This window comes from Anser anser (assembly GCF_964211835.1).
Source record: "Anser anser genome assembly, chromosome: 7".
Classification (NCBI taxonomy): domain Eukaryota; kingdom Metazoa; phylum Chordata; class Aves; order Anseriformes; family Anatidae; genus Anser; species Anser anser.
The window spans coordinates 17472734-17489655 of record NC_139727.1 but is presented as its reverse complement, the minus strand read 5'-3'; the positions used below and the strand labels follow the sequence as shown (position 1 = coordinate 17489655).

At 39.7% G+C, this 16922-nt stretch overlaps 1 protein-coding gene across 2 annotated transcripts; it reads left to right on the top strand.

Moving 5' to 3' along the window:
• The first annotated feature begins 965 nt into the window (after window positions 1-965).
• Window positions 966-16894, top strand: UBE2D1 (ubiquitin conjugating enzyme E2 D1). Of its 2 annotated transcripts, none has more exons than XM_083844287.1 (7): window positions 966-1113; window positions 8664-8727; window positions 8821-8852; window positions 11609-11686; window positions 11976-12081; window positions 14345-14438; window positions 16000-16894. In XM_083844287.1, the coding sequence occupies exons 1-7, from the start codon at window positions 1090-1092 to the stop codon at window positions 16043-16045; spliced, it is 444 nt and encodes a 147-aa protein (XP_083700413.1). In that variant the 5' UTR covers window positions 966-1089; the 3' UTR covers window positions 16046-16894. The 2 variants fall into 2 exon arrangements, with proteins under 2 accessions (XP_083700413.1, XP_083700414.1); XM_083844288.1 differs by lacking the exon at window positions 966-1113 and adding an exon at window positions 1251-1499.
• Window positions 16895-16922: the final 28 nt, after the last annotated feature.

Below are 16922 nucleotides of genomic sequence, written 5' to 3'. Positions count from 1 at the left end.
CTGAAGAGCAGTGCCTTCAAAGAAATAGCCTTTTATGCCCCCCACACAGGTATTGAGCTGAGAATCTAGGTCTTTATTTGAAAAAGTAATGCCAAGAGTCCTAAAGGACTTGTGCAGCTAAGACCTACTTAACCTTATGAGCAATAGCCTTTTATACCCCATACACCCAGGTATTGACTTTAGAATCTAGGTCTGTACTTGGAAAAAAAAAATAGTGCCAAGAGTCCTCAAGGACTTGTGAGGCTGGGACCTACTTCTCAGCCTTTTCAGCAGCACACCTCTCCTTTTTCTACCATACGGTGTCTTGGATGCAACATCCATCTGGTACTGGTGGGTGGCTGCAGTTACAGTAAGGCCAAATGCAACATCCATCTGTTACTGGCTGCAACTGCAGTAAGGCTAGGGCTTCCTGCAGGCTAGCTGCTTGTTCTTCATCCCCTGCCATGCCTCCCAAGGACGTGACCTTCAAACACCTTTTCATAGAATTATTAAGGTTGGAAAAGACCTCCAAGATCATCTGGTCTAATCGCTCCCCTACCACCAATGTCACCCACTAAGCCATGTACCTAAGCACCACATCCAACCTTTCCTTGAACACTCATAGGGACGGTGATGCTACCACCTCCCTGGGCAACCTGTTTCAATGCCTGACTGCTCTTTCTGAGAAGAAATGTCTTCTTATTTCTAACCTAAACCTTCCCTGGCGCAACTTGAGGCCAATCCCTCTAGTCCTATCACTAGTTATCTGAGAGGCCGACCCACAGCTTCCTTTCAGGTAGTTGTAGAGAGCAATAAGGTCCGCCCTGAGCCTGCCCTTCCTCAGAAGAACGTCCTGATATCACTTCAGACCCACGGGCTTCCCAGTCAGCGTTCCCTGAGCACCACCAGAGGGCACCCCCCCCTCCAGGACTACATTTCCCAGCGCGCCCGGCGATGGCGGACACAAAGAACCCAGTACCCCCCCCCCGCCTCCGCCTCGTCCCTCCCTCCGCGGCGCGCGCCGATGCCGTTCCCCGCCCGCTCCGCCCCGGCCGCGCTCCCCCCCCCCGCCGCAGCCGTTGCCGCCGCCGCCGCCGCCCCGGTCCCCTCATGGCGCTGAAGCGGATACAGAAAGTGAGCGGGGACGGGGACGGGGGGCGACGGGAGGCCGCCGGTACCCGCTCGGTCCCCTCAGGAGCCCTGCTTCTCATCCTCAGCCGTGCCTTTCCGCCCTGAGGGGGGGGTGGGGGGTGAGGGGGGCGGCTGACGGTTTGGAAAATGTGTTCTCTTTTTTACAGAAAATTTCGGTTAACGCTGGGGTGTGCCCTCTGTGGAGAAAGGTGGCCGCTGTGGGCTCCCACCAGAAGCTGGTGGTCGGGTCTCACGCTGCAAATCTTGTCAACAGGGGAGGGTTTTGTCGCTGAATGCCAAATATGTAACAAATACGTGACACAATATTTGAGTGTTATACCAAATATACCGCGCTGACCGTCAACGAGCACGGTGATTTCTCTCTAACAGTAAGTTCTGTCCTGCTTCTGTATATTTTGGGGATTATTCCTTTTTTTTTCTTGTCTTTTTCACTTCTCACCTTCTCTCTGAGAATCTCCTGACCCTTGTGTTAGAAGGTTTGTTCTGAATACCTTCTTTCCTCTTCCTTTTCTTTCTTTCTTCCTTTTCTTTCTTTTCTCTCCTTTTCTTCCAATTTCTTTCTGTTAAGGTGAGTAAAGAAAGTGGGAAGTCTGGTAGTTTTCCGGAATTTTTGAGGTGGAAAAGCCTCTTTTAGTGGCGTCCATACGTATTGGAAAACCACAGCTTTCTTTACTGTGGTGTTTTCAAACTTTATCTTCAATAGATGTGAAACCTATCCTGAAGTTAGCGTTTTGTGTGCTGTTAGTCTTATTAGATTCTTTCTCTGTTCTCTGAGAGTCAAGAAATGCCGACTTCAAGTATAAGATTTCCAGATTGTGCAATAGGTTTTATCTGAAACATGAAGAAATTCTGGAGTGGGAGCTACCAGAAGAGTTGAGATTAGTTTCAGTACTGGCTACCTCTTCTAGTTTTCTGCAGAAAAGACTATTACTGTTTTATTATTATTATTATTATCTTCCCTAATTGCTATCTGCTGCCTTTCCAGGGTAAAAAATAATTACTGCTAGAGGGATTTGTCCAGCAGGCAGGCTACAAAGCAGTATAATAACAAGCCACTTGCTGTGAAAGAAGAAAGTGTCAAGGAAGTTATTGCATATGGAAGATAAAAATGAAGGGGAAAAGTTTGAAAAGACAATGTATCTTGATGTCAGTGTAATACGTAGAGCTTTCCTTAACATGATGAAATGGGGAAAAACTAATGGAGTAGATGAGATGTGTTTTTATGAAGGTTTGTTCATCCTATCCATCTCCCAGATGTTTCAGACAGGCTGTAAAGGTTGATAGCTACGTTGTATCACGAGGGTAGGAGGCGATAAGATCTGGAGTAGAGGAAACGCTGTAAGGATTTTATAGTTTGAGAAAGTGCCTAGGGGACCTCTTTGGAGAACAAAGCACTGTCAGAAAACACAATGGCATTGCTTGGGAACTTGTCGGTCTAGACATAGTGCCTCTGGTTAAGCCTGGGTGGTTTTAGAGTGGCTCAGAACTGTGCTTTAACACAGCTGAAGGATTTTGGTGACAGGCTTGTTCACAATAATTTTGGTAGCTTGTGTGGTCAGAATGATAGCACCTACAGAGGAAGCACAGCTGTAACACATGTATATTAGAAAGTGTATTTTGTCCCGTGCCAGTTGGGACTCCAGTTTCTAAACAGTATTGCCGTTGTGATTGTGTTGTTTCATCTTTTCTTTCGTTGGTCTGCCTTGAGGGGCTCCTCAAAGGACAAGCTGCAGATTTCAGGGCTCTGCACTAATAATGGAAGGATGCATTGTGCTTGGGAGCTTTTTTTTTTTTTTAAAAAAAAAGAGAACAAGCAAGTAAATAACCAACAAGCAAGCTGATCATCCAAGTGTGTTCAGCTTAGTGCTGAGGGTGGAAGAGCAGTGAGGACGTGAAGCCTTGCTCTGGAAGCATAGAGGTCAGTACTAACTCAATGACGAATTCATATCGGAGTTCTTTGGAAGGATGGGGGGTTCTTGCTCGTTTTAAGCGGAGGGTCTGGATCAGTTGAACTTGTTAATGCTTTGCTGTAGCACGAAGGAGAGGCAGTTGTGCTTCTAGGCTGTCAAAAACTTCAGTCTATGCTCTGTATGTGATGTAGAATACAAGTTCCTTGGGGCAGGAGCTGCTTCCCTGTAGTCTGTGATGCAGCGATGAAAGAATAACCCGCTATTTTGTGGATGTTGTAAAATCCAGATGTTGCAGATTATGAAGAGGAATAGTGTAGGTTTTAGCTGGGGAGGGTTATTCTGCAAAGAAATCTTTATTATTACTGCCCCAGGATACTGAGACACCGCAACTTTTGTGCCAAGTAGAAAATAATTCAGGCAGTTGTGTTAGGGACGTTATTGAATGGGTCAGTTCAGCCCATCAGTCCTGTGCAGGGTCACTTTTCTGAGATTCCTGTTGCAAATACTCTGTTTACTTACCTAATTGGGAGTTTGTTATCCTGTCAGTTCAGTCTTACAGCTGGGGAGATTGTTTTCATCATAAATCCTGTACTTTTGGATGCTCCTCTAGTATTAATGAGCTGCTGATGTTTCTTATGCCTGTTAATGGCTCAGACTATTTTGAAATCTTTAGAAAACCAGTATTCACTTGCTCTTGTTATCAGCATAAAAATAAATAGGACTTTTTTTGGGTAGAAGAGATTTTGAGGGCAGCAGCCACGTATTTTCTGACACATTTAAAGACTGGTTTAAAAATAGCTGTTGTTTTTAATCTTGTCAGTGCATAGTGCTGGATTGTTTTTCTCCCACAGCTCAGTAAGAATGGAAGCATTCAAACGTTGAAATTTACCATTCAGCTATATGTTTGTTTGTTTCAGCGTGTTTCATACATGCATAGTCTAACAGGACATACCAACTCAAGTTTTATGTTGAAAATAACCGTGGTTGATTAAATTAACTCAAGTGCAAATGTTATCAGTAATTGTGGTTTAGGTTCTGACTTTCTTTAGGGGATAATAAACATGCTAAGGAAACTTTTTCAGTTCTGTAATACAAATTATTTCAGTTTGTTTCCGAAACATTAGCTGTGAAATCACAGCAACATATTTTGTATCAAACAGTGTATAAAACCAGATAGGTACTCTATTACTAAAACTTACCATCACATCTCAATATAAAGTTAAATGCTTTACGTTTCCTAAACTTACGAAGAAAAGAAAATCTGTTAACTAGCCAAAGTCTAATCAGTGCTCTAGCTGCTTTTTGGGCAGATGGTTCCAATCACCATTAATAGAGGAGCAGCAGTGAATGTGTCGACTTGATAGAAAGTACAGTGCTTTTTGTGCAAGAAATGAGGAGCATAGCTGGCAAATTTAAAAACCTCTATTTTAAATAATGGTGTGGAAAAGGGCTCTGGTTGCGGTTTCATGTATTTAAAGAACTAAAATAGCTTTTAGTGATGCTGCCTGCAGTTTATTTCTGTCTTCTGATAGCCTGCAGACTTTTTTTGGACTCTTTTTTTTTTTTTTTTAACTGCAACAGAGGAGAGATTTTAGTTTAGTGTTTTTTTTTTTTATTGGTACTCCTGCTTATACCCTTTGAGTGTCCGTAAGTGCTATGCTTAGCATATTTACCTCCTTGTTGTCAACATATCCTTTCCAATCTTATTCTTGAAGCTTTTTAGGAGATAATCCCTGTCTCCTAGTGAAGCACAGAACTGCTAAACTGGCCTCCCAGTCTTCACCAGCTTTACGATTTATGAAATATATTCTGTAATGTACTTTGTCAATGAGTGCTAGTCTGCATGTTCAGACACATTTCCAGCTTACACAGTTTATTGTGGTATGCGTCTTACATTTGTTAAACTTGATTTTAAAATTTTTGTCTCATGCTGTCCGTGAGTCCATGCATTCTAGAGTGTGTGTGGTGTAACGAGAGGTGATAATTTGGAGGCTTTGCTGTGTCCCTCCCCAGTCATTGCTGGGTAACATTTCTAACACTGTGCCAGTCTTCCTTTATTAGCTTCACCCGATCACGGATCCTGCCTGCTTCTGTGCTCTGCTGCTCTTCTCTGGTTTTAAACAGGAGAAGTAGTTTGCTGTTACACCTGTTAATTGCAACCAGCCGGAGGTATAGAATTAACCGTGTTTTATTCTACTAGGTAACATTTTTCAGTGTTAGAGAGGATTAGAAGGTTTATTCCTAGCAGCGTCCACAGCTTAGCTCTTTTCTTTATACAAGTTTATTATGGCTACACTGGGACAAAGTGTGGCACGCATTGAGCTCCCGATAGATGCTTTTGTGCCGTGACATTCACCACTGTTTAAAATAACTAATACTTCTGCTTGCAGCTCTTGCAGACAGACCTTTATTCTTTTTGCGTTGTCTCTCAGAAGGTGTTGCCCTGGTGTATGCTGTAACTTGCAGTGTTGAGTTTCCCTTTTGAAAAGGAATCCACGCTACTTTGAGTTACAAATCCACTTTTTTTTAGCATACGTGCATCAAAGTCTTGCACCAGCATTTTCTGTACCGCTGACTAAAAATATCCGTGCAGACAAGGCCTTGAGGCAAGCAGACCTGCATCATGCTGCAGTGTTTTATAATCCATAAAACATGGACAAAACTGCCGGAACCAACTCACTTAGAATTACAGAAAAATCTTTAGCGTTGACTGTCTGCAGCCAGCCTTCCGTGCAGTTCTTCTGTGCTCCTTGATGAGGTTTCAGCACGTTGTGCTTAGTAGCTCTTTGGACTTCTCGGGCTTCTTTTGAAGAGCATCTTTGCTGCTTCGTATTCTTATATTCAACACCTCATTCTTTTGCAACTGTATGAAGTCTCAAAGCAGTTTTTGTACCCCTGTTTATTCTAGGGAACCATCGCAGCTCTTCTGTGGTGTTCAGCTCTGGATGCTGGCAAGTCAGCGTGACTTGTGAGGGATATCTCCTTATAGCATTGCAGGAGGTGTAGGAAAGATCGAAGCCTAAATCATACAGCTCTCTAGATAATTTTGCTTTGAATGCCAAGCTTGAACAGCATAATTAACAGTACAAAGCAAAATACTTCTTTGATTTTTATCACAGCTTGATCTGAGCTGCTGTATGTAAAGGCTCAAACTGTAACTGTCAAATTCAATTTACAAAGTTTGATCATGTTACTATTTGTATTTTCAAAGCCTATTGGCTTTAGTACTCTATTTCTTATGAATGGGAAATATGAATGCAGCCTGAATTGGCTGCAGAAGCCTTCTTAGTATATCTGTGACCATTGCTCTCATGTAGTGAAATAGGCTGAAGAAAGGCTTTTCTTCATCACTACTGGGGAAATATTAATGACAGGACTGGACTGGCCTCATCAAGCTGTGATTAAAAACATGTTTTTGTTGGGGACAAATTTCAGTGCCTTGAGCCTCAACAAATAGCAGGTGTGTGCCTGAGGAGACTTCCTCAGTTCTTACCAGTTCAGAAGTACTTGTGTACATACGAATGAAAATCAATTTATATGGTTTTGGGGATGTTAAGATCTCAAGGAAATCATCTCACAAATGGAAGTACTGCTACAGATTTGTGACTCCAAAATTGCTTGCCCAGCAGCTGTGATGGTGAGTCACATGCATAAGGAAATGTGTGTACGTATTTTAGAGTCTCTGGATTAAGCTACATGTTTTTCCCCATCGTTACCTTTAATTTAGTAGTCAGACATAATTGCTATAAAATGTGATTTTTAGGTTTTGAGTTCTCCACTTCAGCCAACATTTCTCGTGTAGATGACTTTGGTACTGTCCATACAAAACTCCGTCTTCTCTTATTAGATCTTGGGCTGTGAGTTAGTGCAGACAGTGGCTGGAACTGCTCCGCTGCTGGCTGAGTCTCGTGATTCCTGGAAATCTGAGACTTGTTGACTTCTTGTGCTGGCAGTGACTGGGCTTTGCATAGGTCACACTTCTCTGTATTGCTGCCTTACTGAAACTTGAATCCGCAGATCAAAAAGGGGACTAAAAGGCGAAAGCAAAATCCTTTACAAATACAGTGCAAGTCTAGCCTGGAGCGTTGTTTCTGGAGCGGTGTAGAGTTTCACCAACGGGATAAAGCTGAGTTGGCGAGTCACACGAGCTAGCGACTGGACCTATTTCAGTAGAGCAAAGAGCCCTCATGTTTTCAGTCACACAGCTGAAGGCATGCCTTAGCAGAGCAGTAATGTTACTGCTTGCTCAGAGGTGGTTGGATATTTGTGGTGCTGCCCTTCCTTGGACCTGCGGCCAAGAGTTGACCTACAAGAAGTGTGCCCGAGTTTGGGTGCTAGGCACCTTGTCCCTGGTGAAGTGGGCGTCTCGGGGAGGGCACTGCACGAGTTGAAATGCTTGCTGGCTGGTGTAAACGGATAAATATATCACAGCAGTTGGAAGTGCGGAGTTGTAACCCTTCATCTTGTGCATAAAGCCTGATCACGCTACATACACAAATTTTACGCGACTTAAAGTTTGTTCTGGTTTACACGTTGATTTTCTTTAATTGTTTTCTTGACTAATGATTTTTTGGGTGGAAGTGCTTCCACTGTTAGTCTTTAAGCTAAACTTATAGAGATTCTTGCAGACCTTCTCGTGTTTGTTATTGAATTAAATGTTCTTGGTTATTAGTTGAGTGACTTAGGAACAGTGACTTAGGACACATTGTTTAAGCTCATTTCAATTGAAGTATTTACACATGCTCGTTAGACTTAGAGCAGCATGGTTCCTATCAGCTTGGAACTGGAAAAAGTACATAACTTGTTCTTCGTGTAGTAAAACTTCAGATATCAAGACTTGTATATTGAATTAAACAAGGAAAATGAACCTGCATTAATGCCTGTCTTGTTTTGTGTTTGATGTAGTGTTGATGACATAAATGAAAAGCTGAGTATCTGTGTAATTTAAATTGTTTAGGACTGTTTAAACTTCTGTAAAATAAATCAGTTGACACGCAAAAGTTTCTCTGCACGCTTCTCTTAAACTTCAACTTTTTCCAGGTTTTTCTAGTAGTCACTTTTGAAAGAAAGCATGTAGAGAATCAAATCAGGGTATGTTCAGTAAGGTGTATAGCTGGTAATTTCCTTTTGTTCACCAGTTCACTTAGGATTCTTTGCTTTCCTATATCACCTTTAGGCAGTCTGCAAGCATTTTATGAGCTAGTTTAACTCAGCTAATGGATATAGATGAGGCCAATACACGAACCTTTTTATAAACAGAGAAGCTAAAGGAATAGTCAGATGAGCACAAATTTCTAAATTAAGCAGTTAGTTTACAGGGAAATCAATAAACCCTTTTTTTCTTGATTTCTTTCTGCCTCTACTTCAGTAGATCCAGTGTATTACGAACTTGGTTGTAACTCTCATGCTTTCAGATGTTAATCTGTATAATATTGCCTTCAGCTGCAAACCTATCAGGAAGAAATCTTTCCATTATCAATGGGCACTTCACATTTTGATTTCTTAAAAAAAATATTATGGATCTATTCAATAAATTTTTTTGTTTTCACTTTCGAAGCGATGCTGCTCTGTGGTGTGTCTGTTCATGTAGATACATTTCAAATATTTGTGTTTTTCTTCCAGGAGCTAAGTGACCTGCAGCGAGACCCGCCGGCCCACTGTTCTGCCGGACCTGTTGGAGATGACTGTAAGCTCTTCATAGCACCTTGCCACGGCTGACCTTTTCTGGTTAAGGAAAAGCTTAGAAAATCTCTAATCACTTTATCTTTTTGATTTGCAGTATTTCATTGGCAAGCAACTATTATGGGACCTGTAAGTATAATAGTTTGTTCCCCTTAGAAAGTAGGCGTTTCCTTTTTTGTTACAGAAGGATTCATTTGGGTGTCTTTTAACATGGCAGTTAAATTCAGCTGTACTATGTACGGATTAAAGATCTGGGGTTTGCGTTGTTGTTTATAGTAGTCTGGCACTCATTTCTTCTTTAACTGTTCAAAAAAATTCTGTAGTCTTCTTCCTGAAATTTCAATTGACTGATTAAGCATCCCTAATGTTTGAATTGGTGATGTGGGCTGCAAACTCAAGAGCTTGCTTTTCAGAGATCATCATTTCAATTCTGAAAGAGAAATAGTTAAAGTAATCCTATGTTAAAGTTGTGAACTGTAAACAAGAGTGGTGTTGCACAAGGTGATTCAGGGGCTTTTAGAACTTAGCTGAGGGCTGTGATGTGGCTCTGGCAGAAGCTGATGGCTTTTGGGAACTGTAGTCCCCATTTGTGGGTACTTTTGGTTTCTGTGTGAGAAAGGCTTTTTTTGGGTTGAGTGAGATTGCTAAAGTTGTGATTTACGACTCTTGAAGGACACGACATAAGAAAGGGCAATATATATTAAGAACGGAACATTCTGAAGGAAAATTGGGAAGGGTTTCAGCAAAAAGAATGAAGAACAACGTGACCTGAGAGAAGGGGTGTTTATAAATACCACGGCAAGGAGCTTGTATTCCTAGTGTTTTCCTTTTGGATTTGGTAACTTTGAAAGAAGAGCTTCTGGTTCAGTTACTGAGCTGAAAATTTGAGACGCTACTTAATCCCATGAGATGCAACATCACATGGTGGAGAAAAGTGAAATTGTGACTAATTTGAGACTATTTCTGCATTTCCATCACAGCTGCTCTGGAGCAGTAAAAGACCAGTTACTAGTTTGTCAGTGATGTGACGGAGTTTGTGGTGATGCAGCAGCCACTCAAATTATTGTGACAAGCTTTTCTACGGGATACTCATACTTATGCCATTGTTCTTTGGCAGCTGTGTTCCTTCACATACAAAGTCATTCTGCTCTTGCCCTTCTGCACTCCCTGAAGGTGAATGGCAAAACAGCAAAGAATATCAAAGAATATAGAGTTAGGAAAAGCTTGTGTGCTGATTGCCACCAGTAATGTCTCTGTTCTGAATGACTTTGACCTTAGCAAGGAAAACACTAGCACATAAATCCCAATTTAATTCTTTTTTTTCCAGCTCACAATTCGCCTTTCATACCTTGTAGTGGAAAATAGTCTTTTCTCCCCTTCAGGTTCCTCAGATTTCTCTAGTTAAGGATAACAGTGAGCATCTCTTGCCAACCCTTCTCAACCATAACCATCAATGAGAAAAGCCACACTATCAGCACTTTTGCCTTGATAACATAACTTTGTCTCGATAACATAAGGAAATAGGGGTGCACATCCTGTACATCTTCTGATGGGCTGAGGGAAGCACAGGACTAAAGCTTTCCTTCAGAGCTTACTTCCTATATGTGGAAGTAGCGTAACCTCTTCTCCTGTCTGCACATCGTCAGTTTGATGTGCCTTACCCACCAAACGCTGTGTGACTTCGCTTTGCCTTCCCCTTGGCACTGAACTTGTCTGATCTTCAGCTTATTTTAACTTTGAAAAGTCCATTTACTATGCATGCAAGCAGTCATTTCAAACCTAACTGTGAGTGGCAATCTTCTCTGATGTTACCTAATGCTGGCTTCTTAGCAATACTGTATATAACCTGCCTTATGTTGCAACACTGTCTGCATTTTGAGTGCATAAGACAACATGTCATAGGGGACCATTTGTGACTTTACTTCTTCAATTCATCTCTAAAACTGCAATTTTTGCTCATTTCTAAGGTAAATGTTTTATCTAAAAAAAAATCTGCATTTACTCCCATAAGAAAACCCAAAACTTTTCCTGCAGCTTTGCTGAGACTGAGTTACTGTCTTGCTGTTTTAAACTTCTTGAGTAACGAGAGAGATTTTTCTTCTCCTTAATTTGAACTTGAAGCGCTGCTCTGTCATTTAGCACTGAGACTTTTTTCCCCACTTCTCTAGTAAATAAAAATGAAAGATTTCTTCAACAGCTGACTGCAACAAAGTTATTTCTATCTATTAACTGTGTGCAACCTGGACGTAAACCTGTGCACATGTTCTCTAACAAAATGCATGTTCACAGATTTGTACAGGTCACAAAGATGTTGTGTGTTTTAAAACTCCCTGATGTCATCATGATCACCTGAATTAAGTTGGAAAATCCTACTCTTTGCATCTGCAAAGAGAAACCACTTCTTAAGGTAAGTATATTCGTAGCTTAACGATGGAGGAAGATCCCAAATGTAGCAGAGCAGCTGTGGTGTTGTATGGAGACAGGATTTGGAAGACCTGCTCTTGGTCCCCTTGGTGCCGTGGAGCTGAGCTTCCAGGAGTGCCTCACAGCCCAGATACTGAGGAGGGAGCTAGTTTGGAGCTGATGGATCAGCAATTTTGTAGCTCCACCAGTCAAACCCTGCTCCCCTCCTTCCCCTCCCCAAGAAGGGCAGCACTCAGTAGCCTCGTTGTGCTACTGCAGTAGTAGCCACGGCTGGCTCTACTGTAGCATCGCTGGCCAGTGGGAGGGTTTGGTATCCTCAGTACACTATGGGCTGTGTATTGGGGATAAAAAATGAGCTTTCTAAGTTACTCATCCATTTGGGAGGTTCTCTGCATTCAGAAGAGAAGCTCCACAATAACTGAAATATATTAAGGGGTTTTGTTTCTTTTGTTTTTTTCCAGCCTGATAGTGCTTATCAAGGGGGAGTATTTTTTCTCACAGTACACTTTCCAACAGACTATCCTTTCAAACCACCAAAGGTAAGTCCTTTGTCTTCAAACTTACACAATTTTTAGGTCAAAGCTGTGTCTATATTTTAGCTGTCTGGGACTTTCTTTTGGGAGTTGAAACCAGAAGGGCCAGTGATAGGGTACATAAGGGATGAACTGAATCCTAAAACTGGGTGATAGGATGAGAGGTTGTACAGTATGCTGTGTTGGATATGGCAGATCGAATATGACTGGAAATGAAGGGACAATGTGGAGGATTCCAAATGTAAAAAACAATTTCATGTTACTTGTTATTTTTTTTACTTTTTTTTAATTCCAGATTGCTTTTACAACAAAAATATATCATCCAAACATAAACAGTAATGGGAGTATTTGTCTTGATATCCTGAGATCTCAGTGGTCACCAGCTCTGACTGTATCTAAAGGTAAAGTCACAGATATGCTAATGGATTTATGAATTTGCATACACTGCCATGGTTTTTTTCTGGTTTCACTACATTGTCCAAGGGTGCCAGTGAGAACTCATTTATCCTGCATGTTACAGCAGTGGTAATTCCATTGGAATCCTTGTTACGATCCAAGATGTTGCACAGTTTATTTGGAGTGTCGCATGACATCATACATTATCTGCATGGCAAGGAAATGTTCTAAACCAAATTGGGTGAGATAAAAAATGTCCAATTAGGCTGAAGTGCAGCTTCTGTATTATAACTGACTGTGTGGGCAGAACTGAAGAGAAACTTCTGAACAGAGCTGCAAAACCAAATGAATTTGGATGTAAATGGAAAACCTCAATACTGACATGTAGGGAGGCCTCTTGGATTGCTTGTGATTGCCTGAGCATGCTTATGTGGGCTAAGATCTTAATTACACTTTATTTTGAAATTTAATAAGTTGTTTTGGCTTGGATTCCTCTGTAAGATGAATTTTAAAACGTAACTGTTTTCTAAGTCATCAGTAAATGAGTTAATAAAATACTCTAATCTTGTAGTTAAATTTTTCTCAAATTTGAACGCTTGATATTTGGAACATTGTGGTTACGGTTAATTAGTTCTTTTGTAGGCATTTTGTGTCACTTCAAAAGCTGCTTAGAATGTGGCTGCAGTTTTTCTCACCCATATTCAAAATGCTTAGCCATGATCTTAGTCATATTACAGAAAGTTCTCATGTTGCTCAAAAGATTAAACAGTATCTCATCTTGCTTATGTTTTTGAAAGCTCTCTAAACCATGTATCTGTTTTAGAACAGTGTCATTGCATTTGGTGTATGAACAAGGAAAACATTGTTAGTCTTTGTCCCATGGAAATTGCTTTATGCAGGTGCAGTTGTTATACATGATTGGAAAAGCAACTTCTGCTCATGCACACCAACCATACGCAATAATTTCAGTAGCTAAATAAAATACAATTTTAAAGGTGTTTTCTCACGTAGCTGTTGAAGACATGAATTACTGTTGTGTGTAGCTCATACCAGCTTTCCACAGAAATTGCTTGTTGTATTGCTGAGCAAAAATTGGTTCCTAGTTATTCAGAATGTATTTAGTTGGCACCTAGATCTTGTTTACCAGTTGGTGTTTATCTGGTATCTGAGTATTCAGATCTTTAGCACTTCTCTATAAATGTGTTTACTTTTTTTGAGTATTCCTTCAGCTCTAAAGAAGAGCAGCCTGTAGGTCTTGTGTGATTTGACTTGACTTGCTTTTAACACGTATACATTTTGTGTTTTTTAAACTGGAAATCAGCTCAGTGGCTCATGGAAGAAATTTCTCATTTACAGTTCTTGTTTTAGTGGATCAAAGGATTATGACGTACTGATAGCACCTCTGATTGGTGTCTCTGAGTGTTGTAACCTGATTTTCCAATGTTACTGGTGTATTTGGCACCTAATAAAGTGAAGTATGTCAGTATGAAGTTTGCTACTGCTGTAATACTTGTTAGTCCAATCTTTTTTGTAACAAGACAAAGCAAGGGAAAAAAATCATATTCTACAGCAGATTTTCATTGTAGCATCAAATTCCCTTTCACAACCTATTGTGAATTGTTGAAGTGAGTGCTTTTGGTATCCATGTTAGTTCTGAGTTTAAAATTGAAGTTACCTGAAATATGTGTGTTGAAAGTGTTAGAAAAATCAAATGTCCTCAGATAGATACCAGGGATCAAAACTAGAATCATAAGGGAGTACCTGCATAAAAACCTGGTAAAATGTTTCCCCAAATGGAAGTGTCACATGTATCAAATCAAGTGAAATGCTCATATGGAGGAGAGAATAACAGTCAGCACAGAAGTGGAGAAGGATATGCACAAATCCAGTGTTACATGGTAGTGTAATATTAATGATAATTATAAATAATTGAAGATGTAAGGGCTTCGTTTGATCGAACATTGATATGTACCTATGTACTCTGTAGTTTAATTTTCATAGGTGAAAACATGGGAAAGAGATAATTACCAGAGGTATAAGTGCACGGATTGTGAGTTCTCTAGGCTGTTATCGGGTGTTGTTTAATGCCTACCTAGAAACATGGTGCTGTATTAACACTTCTGAGCAAAACTGCTGTCCAAAACATTAATACTGATACGCATTCTCTTTCTATTCTTCCTTTTTCCACTGTCTGTGTACTGGAATATATTAAAGGATTATAGAAATGAAGTGAACTAACTTGTTTAACCTAGCGTCTCTTTTATTTAGTTTTATTGTCCATATGCTCCTTACTTTGTGATCCTAATCCAGATGATCCTTTAGTACCGGATATTGCACAGATCTACAAGTCAGACAAGGAAAAGTGAGTATGACATAATTATGCGTATTTATGTGTGTGGTACTTGCAGATAGTGATTGGCTATACAACTGTTTACCTTATTTTTTAAAAAACTCTTTACATAGATGTCTACTGTATAGAGGATTAGATATTTAAATCTTGAAAATATCTATTGGTAGAATGGCAAGCAGGAACCTGTAGGTGTACACAACTGTTGGATACTTAGTTTTATGAAAACAAGTACAAAAATATAATACATTAATGCTGTGTGTTAATATTTATTTTTCATTACATAAAAAAATAATCCCAAGTAAGAAGTATTTGTTGTCACAGCTTCATGAAGATTTGAGTATTGCTTTTACATTCAGGACTGGATAGAAAAGGAGTGAGGCAGAAGTCACATGGAAGTTTAAGGTCTAGTATTCTTCGCTAGAGTGAGAATTACTAAAATGTTTTTTTTCTGACAGTTCAAAGTCTGATGCAATCAAATCGTGTAAGCCACTTTTGAAATGCTTGAACTGTGGCTTGTTCTGCAAAGCAGATTATTCTCAAGTTGAGGATGTTGTGCTTCAGCTTCTGCCCACTTGTGTCTCTAGTTTTATCCATCCACTTAGTATTTTCAGCCTCCTGTTTGTAAAGGAAGTGAACAAGGGATATTTCTCCATGTCCACAACTTGAAATTGAATCGTTGTAACAGAAAGTAGAAGATTAAATTTTTGACTATAGCTCTGTCTCTTTATGCTTTTCACCCACTGAATTTTTACTATCCTGTTAGATGTGGGAAGTGAATAATGGGGCTGGTTACCCCTGAGTGTGTAACTGAAAATCCAAAGACTTGAATGAGAACATATTCTTAAGAGCAAAGTAAGTTAGTACAGGAGTTGGTATATTGATCTTGAGAAGTGATTTTAAAAAAAAACTTGCCAATGTTTCCTCTGGAGGACACAGAAAAAAGTGAATCTAGTCTGAAGAGCAGAATGTTAGCAAGTTCAAGGACCAGAGGCAAAGTTGCTGACTCTCCAGGGACGTTTCCCTCTGGGAGTGCTAGTCAGCTTCATACCAGAAGGAAAAGACTTGACACTTAAAATCTAGTCAGAAATGCTTTTCAGGAAATTTTCCTTTCAAGTTCTGAAATGTAGGTGGAAGTGTAGAATGGAGAATAACATCTCTGTGCCTTCCATCCGCACCTTTTCCAATGCCAGTTAATGATGCTGAATTTTATGCAACTTGAATGTGTGAACTTTGTTAGACTTCTAATAGCATACACATTTGGGAATAATTGGCAACAAACTCCTGTTAATGTACAAGTAAGGGAACCAGTTGTGAAATGCAAGTGAAGTATGCACAACGATACTCATTTTAGTACAAACCAGTAAGATTGGTTTTGAGTTTGAGTCTAAATAGCTTTGATAGGTAACCTTAACTGAACATATAGTGCATACGTTTCTTGGTTCTTAGGCATTTTAACTTGGAGTCAATGCTAAGAGATTAAAAGCTCAATAATGTCTGTATGAAGTAAATATGTGGCTACTGTCCATGCATCACTAACAGCTCTTCACTCAATGCCTTCTTTCTGCACGTACAGATACAACAGACACGCAAGAGAATGGACTCAGAAATATGCAATGTAAACTTGTGAAGACTTTTTCATATACCACAGAGTACTGTAAATTCTAGTTTTTTTTTCAAACTTAGAAGGAAATGGAGCACAGTTTACTGTTTCAATGTACCATAATGCCCCTTGAATTTTTTATTTTTTCACCCATGTAAGTGTGTTTCTGGAGCAAGGGAAAACAAACTTCCAAAAGTAACCTTAGGACTGTGATAAGAATATTTATCCTCTTTGTATGCTTTGCAGAAGACATTTATTATGGTTTTTAAGAGTTGGACATCTGCATCTTCAAACTGTAAGATCCATAATGCAGTTGTAAAGCAACCAAATTATTTTTGCTGGAAAAAAAGTAGCTGTTTTTACGTGATAAATACTGTATGTGTGTCCTTAAGATATGTTGTCCGTTTCATAAGTGTGTTCAAATTTCATTTTGTTAGTTCACTTATATAATATGTATTTTTATTGTATAGACTAAATATATTTTATTTGCCATGTAAGTCATTTCATTTTAGACTTACTTTCTTGTGCACAGTATTGACAAGATACAACTGCTAGTAATTAAAATAATTGGGATATCCTGCCCGTTAGGATGTCCTAATGACTGACTGCAGATTTCTTAAAACCTAGAATGATCTTTGCACTGTAATTCTTTGTACGCTGATTATGGAGAAACACTTGTTTTTGATTCTGTTGCATACTTGACTTAATTTTATTGCAATGTGAACTAATTGCACTGCTATGTAGAAAGATATGTAACCTTTTTGTTGCTATTCACAACTGATTTTTGACATGTGGGCAACATAACACTCAGACCTTTTACAAATCTAAATGTAGCCTTTTCCATATAAATAAAATGCATTTTCTACTATTTGTCTTGGCTGTTTTTTAAAATCATG